Source organism: Hordeum vulgare, chromosome 2H (genome assembly GCF_904849725.1).
Source record: "Hordeum vulgare subsp. vulgare chromosome 2H, MorexV3_pseudomolecules_assembly, whole genome shotgun sequence".
Classification (NCBI taxonomy): Eukaryota; Viridiplantae; Streptophyta; class Magnoliopsida; order Poales; family Poaceae; genus Hordeum; species Hordeum vulgare.
The window spans coordinates 625703709-625712999 of record NC_058519.1 but is presented as its reverse complement, the minus strand read 5'-3'; the positions used below and the strand labels follow the sequence as shown (position 1 = coordinate 625712999).

The 9291-nt window shown below is 44.7% G+C and overlaps 1 protein-coding gene across 1 annotated transcript; it reads left to right on the top strand.

Moving 5' to 3' along the window:
• The first annotated feature begins 503 nt into the window (after positions 1-503).
• LOC123428015 (protein IQ-DOMAIN 32) lies at positions 504-6125 on the top strand. Its single transcript, XM_045112164.1, has 6 exons — positions 504-828; positions 2315-2893; positions 2988-3158; positions 3676-3732; positions 3824-5474; positions 5750-6125. Exons 1-6 carry the CDS (start codon positions 727-729, stop codon positions 5767-5769), a joined length of 2580 nt encoding a protein of 859 aa, XP_044968099.1. The 5' UTR covers positions 504-726; the 3' UTR covers positions 5770-6125.
• The last annotated feature ends 3166 nt before the right edge of the window (positions 6126-9291 follow it).

Sequence of the window (9291 nt, the reverse complement as noted above, 5' to 3'; positions counted from 1 at the left end):
ATAGAATTGCTCCAAGGCTTGTTTTAGGTGTATGCTAATAATTATTTACATATTTTCTCGTACGAGTGGAAAATAACAACTTTAAGCTTTCAACTAAAAAACAATTTTACGCTGTTTCGCTCATTTCTTCATCTAACCTCTCTACAGAGCCTTTCCCTTCCGGCCTAACTCACTAATAAAAACATAAAATATGTACGCCTTGGTTACAACGTATAGACAATTCATCAGTGAAAAATATAACATACGCATGAGAGTAATCATGAATATCTTGGCTGGACGGCTAACATCACTGTCTCGGACGGTATAATTCATCGTCTGTGTTACATTAATTCTAACTGATTATAGACGAAGATGTCAAAAGAAAAGAGCTTTTATTTATCTGCAAAAGAAAGTAGCTCGATTTATAATTTATATTTATAATTATAATTATACAAAAGATAGAAGAGCGAAAGAGAAAGGGCCGCGAGGCGGAACGCCCGGAAATATAAAAACGGCCAACCCAGCGTGCAAGCAGCCGGAAGCAAACAACACAGAAACGCCCAGCAGCAGCTGCTGCTGCACACCCGAGCCGCCCCCCGCACCCCTATCCAGTCCACAAACGCACACTCCCACGCGCAGCCAGCGGAGCAGCGCACTGACTTCACCGCCGCAGCGGCTCACCCGAGGCGGCGCCGGCGGCCGGAGGAGGAGGGGAGGTGAGGAGCGAGCGAGCCACCCGATCCGACCATGACCAAGTCCAAGAACGGCTGCCTCAAGATCCTCTGCGGCGGCGCCGGATCCGACGCCACCGCCGGCTCCGACCCCGAGACCGACGCCCACGCCGACGAGGTCGGTGCCCCTACGCCGAATGCGGCGCCTCCGCGTGCGCCCAGCCCCAGCGTGTGCGCGCGCTGTTCGTCCAAGCTGCTTGCTTTTCCTTTTCCCTTTTTTTTTTCTTCCTCGGTGTGGGTTCGAGCTGGTGCGCTTGTTCTCGGCAGATCTCCGCCCAGCGCGCGGGGCGGAGGCGGGCGTGGGTAGATCCAGGGCTGGTCCGCGGCGGGGGGCCGAAACGGCCACCAATTTGGGGGGGATTCCCCCAGTGATCCCGCGCCGCGCACCACCGGTTCAAATTTCGATTTCAAAACCGGCTGGGTGGTGGTGGCGGAGCTGCTCCAAGTCCCTCCCACCAGCAAGAGCGCACGGTCAAATTGCCACACACACACACGAGTTCACAAATTTCCTCCTTTTTAAACCTTTTTTTCTTTCCATTTTCCGCCGAGTGGCTCTAGTAGCTTAGGAGGTTGCTGTTTGGCGTCGTCTCGATCCCATGCAGGGTGGGATCTGGTGGCCTGGCGCCATGATGCCATGCTACGCGCGAGTGCACGCACTGTGCATGTTGTCTCTTGGCCTGGCGCGCCCGTCCTTCTCCTCCTCCCCATCCCCGGGCTTGGATTTTGCTAGCACCCTTGTCCCCCTGATTTGACATTTTTTGTTCTAATAAACGCTTTTGGCCACTTTCTTTCCCCTGCTGTGAGAATCATGGATTCAGGCGGACATGGCTTTCCTCTGGACCGCAAGTCCGGCCGAGCAGGTCGGCTGGTGAGGATCTTGGATTAAATCCACGTGGTGTTACGGAAAATTCGCGTATCACCGGGAATTCTGCACCCCGTGTGGTGAAATGGGATCTGAACTTTTGAGTTTTCATGTGACAGCCTAGAGGGGCTGTGGTTGTTGTTGAATTATGCATAATGAGCTTTTCCCCCTATTTACAAATTTCACACAGATTTTTCAGTTTAATTTGGATGAGAATAGGGATGAATTGAGGGATGGCTGGTAGTGTTACCACTATCAAACCATAGTTAAGAAGTTTACCAAGAAACGGACACATCAATAAACAAAAGGATACGTTTATAATACTCCCTCCGTCCCAAAATTCTTGTCTTAGATTTGTCTAGATATGAATGTATCTAGTCACATTTTAGTATTTAGCTACATTCATTTATAAATAAACCATAGACAAGAATTTTGAGATGGAGGGAGTAGAAAGCAATTAATGTGTTGCTTCGTTCAAATTTCTGATGGTGACTGAAGAAGAAAGTGATTATGTGTATTTGCCCTTCCATTTTGCGCCCTTTTACCTCCTAGTATCTGAAGTTTACTTCACTAGATGATGCTTCACAAGGTTACTCAATTCCCTGGTGTCACTTCTTATTTTATAATAATGCTCTCTCATTTTTGTCATGTGAAAGTTCTTAACAAGGATTCTATTTCCCTCTTCCTTATCTCGAGTACATGTTTTCACACTAATGGCTGATGCACATCTTGATTTTTCCAGAGCAAGGCCATCTCAGATAAAAGCAGATGGAGCTTTCGAAGGAGGTCTACAAGGCACCGAGTTCTGAAGAATTCTGATATATCCGAGCCTGAAACTCTAAGTTCGAGCAAAGCAAAAGCTGATGTTGCTCCAAGCAACAATGTCTACTCTTCAACATACTCTTATTCCTCAGAGAAGCCCCTGCATCTAGAGAAGCCAGATGAGAAGATTGTGCTTCAAGAGAAGCTAGATGAGAAGTCTGTGCACGAAGAGAAGCCCGATGAAAAGCAGACAGAGGAGACAACTGAAAAGCCAGTAGACCAGATAATTGAAAGGTCAATTGAACAGCCAGATGAAAAGATAACTGAGACACCAAGCAAAGAGCCGGCCGAAAGGATGCCCGAAAAACCAGTTGAAGAGCCAGCTGAAGAGGATGTTGAGAAACTTGATGAAAAGCCAGATGAAAGTATCTCTGTTTCAGCAACTGAGGTGAAGCAGGATGAAACTGCCTCACTTGTTGATAGCAGCATTCCAGATCCCGAGGAAGATCATGTGGAGTCTGCTGCTATTGTCATTCAGTCTGGCATCAGAACGTACAACGTATGTTACAATATTTTTGGCACCTATCATTATGTTCACTACGGAATTTTCCTGTTAAATGTTGGTACAGTACTAAGCGTTTACATGACTGCAGGCAAAGCAAGAACTATCGAATCATAAGGATCTTGTGAAACTGCAAGCTGTGATACGTGGCCATCTAGTTAGGAGGCAGGCTGCAGAATCATTACAATGCTTGCTTGCTATTGTTAAAACTCAAGGGCTTGTCCGGACTCATCAAGCACAACAATCTTCAGGGAGGTTTCAGGTGAGTAAAGAATTCTTATTTACTATATTTTTGTTTATAACATATTATTATCACTCACATTGCTTCTGGGAGGAAACATCATGGCATCAATATTACTCAATAGAATTTAATTTTACGTGTTTCGATCAAACCTCATATTGTTTATAGATACAAGATTTGTTAGATTGACTCCGAGAAACTTTTTTCTATCTGTCAGCAGAACGAGACATAAAAAAAATCAAGCTTTCAGATTTTATATGAAATTTTTGTAAGTCTTTTTAGCTAGCAACCAGGTCTGTCTATATTTTGCTTGTGTCTTGAAATCTAAACTTTCCATCCGAGATGTGATATCCGTCCACTTGTGAAATTCTATGCACTGCATAATCATTACTTTCCGTGTTGATTCTGTCCCTCTTTGCGAAATGTGCAAGATGATCCTAATCTTTTGCGTTATTACGCTGAGCAGCACCCTTGGATAGGCAATTTTTCTGACCATGTTTTGCTTATTAATAATGAACTTCTGTTTTTTTTTTTACAGGATACTTTGGTCCGTTCTTCAAGTGAGAAGTTGCTTCACAATGGATTTGCTCTCAAGGTGAGACAAAATAACTATTACCACTACTGGTGCCATCTCACTATCTCTAGTTTGGATTTCCTCATGCTCACACCGTGTTATTTTCTGCCAGCTCATGGACAGCATGTCAACTTCCAAATCCATGAACATAAGATGTGATGCTTCTGAAACTGATGCTACCTGGAAATGGATGGAGAGGTGGACAACTCTGATTCTGCCAACCACTGAAGGCCACTTGCTTGAAAATGCAGAAAATAGTGGGCTGGTGGTTGAAAAGATGGAAGAAGATGCTCAGCATGAAGAAAAGGCTGTCCCTTTGGACTCAGACATTTCTTTCCCCAAGTTAGCGCCTGATGATGTGGAAGAGACACTAAGGCCATCTGATTCTAGTGCCTTTGTGGAAGAGACACTAAGGTCATCTGATTCTAGTGGACTAGAGGCTCCTGACCGTGACCCAGAGGAAACCTCTTTGTTGGAAATCAAATGTGATTCTGCACCAGAGTTGATCGAAAAGGTCGATGATGATGCCGAACAGTTGACTGATTCAAAAACAGAGAATGTCGTGGAGCAGTCTTTCGACTTCTCTGGTCAGCAATCTACCCAAACTAATCCATCAAGGGAACCCAGTCCTGTTCCTGAAAAATCTGAATACCCCAGTGAGGATGTTATGGGTAATCTTGAGCAGTCACCGGAGATGGAAGCTAGAAGTGCAGCAAGAAAGGCCTGCAATCCAGCATTTGCTGCTGCACAGATGAAATTCGAAGAGCTGACTTCAGCAGTCAGTAGGTCCAACAGTTCATCTTTTCTGGATGCACCAAGCAAACCGAAGGTGCACACTCCCCGTTCACTGGGAGGTACCTCACCCAAGCAAAATATTGAAACAGTCGTACCCGGAAGCGCAGTTGGTCATGATGCTAAAATCATACCTGCTGCTTCAGAATGTGGGACTGAGATTTCAATTTCATCTACACTTGACTCGCCAGATAGATCAGAGGCTGATGGTGGTGAGATTGTAATGGAGATGGGAGCTCTTGGAGGTCGGAACTACGCCAGTGAGAATGCTGAGAAAGATACCCATGTTTTACATTCTGAAGTGAAGGACACCTCCGAAGAAGTCGTCCAGCCCGAGAAAGAGGAAGAATTGAATGGTGATGTTCCTAACCCTGCCATTGCCACAGATCCTGTCCTTGACCAAGCACATGTTGGATCAGGAAAGCCAGATTTGCATGACCAAATAGAGGAGTCTATAGGATCTTATGCCAAGTCACCTGAGGGAACTCCCATGAGCCGAACCACTTTCGCGGAATCGCAATGCACACCATCAAGTGAGGTCTCTGTCAATACCAACAAGAGCAAGAGCAAGAGCAAAAAATCGAAGTCTCATGCAAGCAGAAGGTCCCTGACTAGTCCCAGCAGCAATTCAGTCGGCCGAAGCAGCACGGATAACCTGTCAAAGGATTATAAGCATGCGAAGAGAGAGAGCTCAGGCAAGGTTGCCAAGTCTGAAAACGCTGATCAAGAACCTCGCATGAGCAACAGCACTCCATTGCCAAGTTACATGCAGTTCACAGAATCTGCAAGAGCAAAGGCGGCCGCTCTATCCCCGAAGTTAAGCCCAGACGTGCAAGACAACAACCCGAGGAAGAGGCATTCTTTGCCCATCACAAACGGTAAAAACGAGACATCTCCTCGCATGCAACGGTCATCTTCCCAGGCTCAGCAAAATGTGAAGAGCAGCGTTGCTGTTCCTCACAATCCATCTGGTAAGTGCTATAACATTCTATAGGCCTTGCTCTATCCTAATATCCATTTCTGCTGGGAAGTTTAGTTGTAATGACATTTGGTAATGACCTTGTGTATTGTTATTAGTCACTTAGGCACAGTAGTCTACGGTAGTAATTTTTTGGTTTACATGCTGCTTTCCGTTTCTTAGAGTAAATTCCACAGGATGTCTTGCACTACCATCCAAATCTACCGGACTGTAAAAATATACCATCCATAATTTATGTCTCTCTCAAGGATCTTCTTATGTGTGCAGATAAGAGGTGGAATATATGATGGATGGCAGCACATCGACGAGGTGCCATCAAATCAAATATCTAGAAGCACTCATCTCGCGCCCTTGTTTTATCGCCGCAGGAGGTCCCTCTAATTCGTCAGTCGTTTCTTAATATTTTTTCCTTGGAATACTGATGGAGAAGAGCAGCAGCTTCATCATATATGTACATTTGTTGGTTGATCTTATTGGTTGTGTTATTTGACTGATAGTGGTATTTCTTTTGTGTGTAATACATATCCTACTTGACTTGTATTGGAACGAGCAACAGCAGTGTGGATTTGAAAAAATGATGATCTGTTATATTTGTCGCCGGTTGCCACTGATGTCAAATGAAGTTCATGTTGGTTTGGATCAAGTTTTTGTTGTCAAATTCTGTGTATTTCTTTTGTATGTAAGAGGATCACATCCAAAATATCAAAAAGCTCTACAGTTAATGATAATGCACAACTGCGTTTATCAAATGCGGCAATGGCGACGAGATCTTTAAAGAAGTTTTGTATGTTACGTGATTGGTATGAATTGATTTTGAGATTTACGAAGTCCTAAACAATTACTGGGTGACTCATTTATTCAAAAAATACCGTTGACTACTAAGCCCTTAAATTATATTTCCTTCGTCTTAAAATAAGTAACTCAACTTTGCACTAACTTTATACTAAACTTAGTATAAAGTTGAGTCAATCTGAAACAGAGGAAGTACTAACTTGTTTGCAATCATCAACTTGTACGTACGTACTAACTGTCGTGGGTATAAGTCTGACAGTAGATATGTAGGGTACGAAAGGATGGGCAGAGCCTTAGCTACGGCGAGGTTGTATGAGTTCAGGCCCCTCTACGGTGGAGGTAATAGCCCTACGTCTCAGTGCTCTTGGGAGCTTGTTGTCGAGTGGAATATAGATTACAGTGAATTGCTAACCCTCGAGTGGGGAAGGGTGGCTTATATAAGATTTCGGGGCCACTTGCTAGTGACCGAGTCGGAACCTTATTTAAACTTCTGCGGCGAGGGTTTTTCGTTACACTCGCCGGATAACTTGCATTTGCCCCGCTTCTCTCGCCATCTCCTGCGCATCCCAAGCTCCTTCCTTCTCCTTCTCCCTTGCGGGTATGCAGCCTCCGCCATGGCAAAGGGGCAGACTAGCAAGCTAGAGGCGCGAAAGAAGAAAGAGAAGGCGGCGGCTCCTGCTCAGCGGCGGCAGCGAGCGCAACCGGCGGGGTGGATCCAGGGGGATTTCCTCCCCTCCACGGTGACGGAGGAGAACTTGCTGGAGTTGGTGGAGCACGGAATGATTGCGCACAAGTCGTGGAGGTTGCCGGCGGAGGGCGAGACCGAGCCGGCGCCCCGGGAGGGGGAGCGCGTCTTGCTGCTCAGCCACGTGTGAAAGTGCGTTATATCGACTAGAGGGGGGTGAATAGGAGATTTTTAGAATTTCATCACTGAGAAAATTCCTTTTGAGGAAATTCCTCACTGTTGACTAACTTACAGCGGAAACAGTAAAGGATCAGACGTGCAAACGTTCACAACAACAGTATTACAGAGTGAAGAATGTGAAAACAAATTGCATAGTAAGCAGGCACGCAGAATACAGATGATGATTAACTATTGTGAAGAATTTGGGGTTGAGGAAATTCAGAGAAAGTCTTCAGCAAATTCTTCAAACAGTCACAGTGAAAGTCATCAACACATAATACAGAGAAAGTAAAGAGTTGAGGAATTAGAACCCGATTCTTAGTGAAGACTGTTGTTGATGACCCAGTTCCAACTGCTGTGATAGTTGTACATCTGGTTTGGAGCGGCTTGGTATTGAAACCAAAGGACACCCAGTCCCGGGACACACAGTCCCTACCGTATTCTCCTTGAGCTAAGGACACACAGTCCTCGCCCAACACTCGTGGTAAGTCTTCATGGCAGACTTCCAAACCCTCACAAACTTGGTCACCCGGCGATCCACAATTGACTGCTGGATTGCTCTAGACCATGACGCCTAACCGACTGGAGGATGCACAGTCCTCAAAGGTAAAAGGCTTCAGTCCCACACAGGAACAACTTCTTCAGTGATGCTCAATCACTAGGTTTGGTTTGTGGTTTCGGTGTATGGGGTATTTCCTCACTGATGAATTACTCTCGAAAGCTCTGAGGAATTTGGGTTGCTCTTATGACAAGTGTCAGTTTCTAACGGAGCAGCCAACCAGCTAGTGGTTGTGGGGGGTGGCTATTTATAGCCTGGGAGCATCCCGACATGATTTGTCACTAATGCCCTTAAATAATATGACCGTTGAAGTGGATAAGACCAATGACTTGGCGTAGTTATCGAAACGGTCGGAACCCTCAACTGTGAGAGTCCTCATGTCACTCATATTCCTCACTTGAGGCTTTTGATAGGATTAGGCTTGGGTTGAGCATCATGAGGAAATTCATTCCATAGTGTTACTTTGACCCCCTTTAACAGTACGGTGTTCCTATTCATCAAATGCGAAGAAAGTAAAACAGAAAACGTAAATCTTCACGCTTCAATTTCTTCAGAACGATTTTCTTCAGGAACCACCGGTCTTCTCAATATCAGTATCTTCATGAGGAATATCAATTTCATCGCAGATTCCTCGCGATTCATTTCTTCAGCTTCAGACCAATTTCTTCAACTGAAGACATATATTTTTAGGGGTCGATATTCTTCAAATATCTCAAACTCCTCAATGACTTATAGATCCTGTGTACACTCACAAACACATTAGATACTTAACCTATAAGTCTTCAAACCATCAAAATCACTAAGGGGCAAGATGCACTTACAATCTCCCCCTTTTTGGTGGTTGATGACAATTAGGTTAAGTCTTCAACAGGGATAAAAAATGTGAAGTGTAAATACTCATTTGAGGAATTTAAAAACAAGATTCAGAGAGACTCCCCCTGAAGATGTGCATACCTTGATGATTTTGCTTTTATAGCAAATGCACATTGATGATTTATATCATGGAGATCTCCCCCTGAGTCTTGTAAATCATGCATACATATAACATATCATATGAAAAAAATGAAGATGCATGATGGCAAATGGTATCTGACGAATTCCACCATGCGTGCATTAAAACTTGAGGAATAAGCATGCGAAGAAAAACGTTCAAAAGCGTCAGAGTACCATCGGGCTTAAGTTACAACTCATTACATAAAAACTTCAGAAGAGCCAAGAGTTTGTAACTTAAATATAGTTTATAAGCCCCAAAAATATCCCGCTTGAAGACTAACTCTCGATTTTCTCCCCCTTTGTCATCAAGTGACAAAAAGGGACAAACTGAGGACTAACGCCCGTGAAGACTTCATTTCTTGGCGGTCGAGGAAGAGCCGTGATGCTTCTTGGGAGTAGTCTTCTTCCTGGGGCCGGTTGCAGTGTCGAGTTGTTCCTCATCAGATTCAGCGGTGCGCAATGAAGAAAAGGAGCTGTCTTCAAGGTCTGGCACTGGAATGGGCCTGAACTTCCTCTTGGGAGGCCATGACCAGTCAAAGTCCTGCTCAAAGTTCATTTATT

Excerpts from the sequence above, each read along its gene's own strand:
- LOC123428015 (XM_045112164.1), top strand. The coding sequence starts at position 727 with ATGACCAAGTCCAAGAACGGCTGCCTCAAGATCCTCTGCGGCGGCGCC. Across the intron at positions 3,159-3,675 it reads AATCTTCAGGGAGGTTTCAG|GATACTTTGGTCCGTTCTTC; the intron begins GTGAGTAAAGAA and ends TTTTTTTTACAG. Across the intron at positions 5,475-5,749 it reads TGTTCCTCACAATCCATCTG|ATAAGAGGTGGAATATATGA; the intron begins GTAAGTGCTATA and ends TTATGTGTGCAG.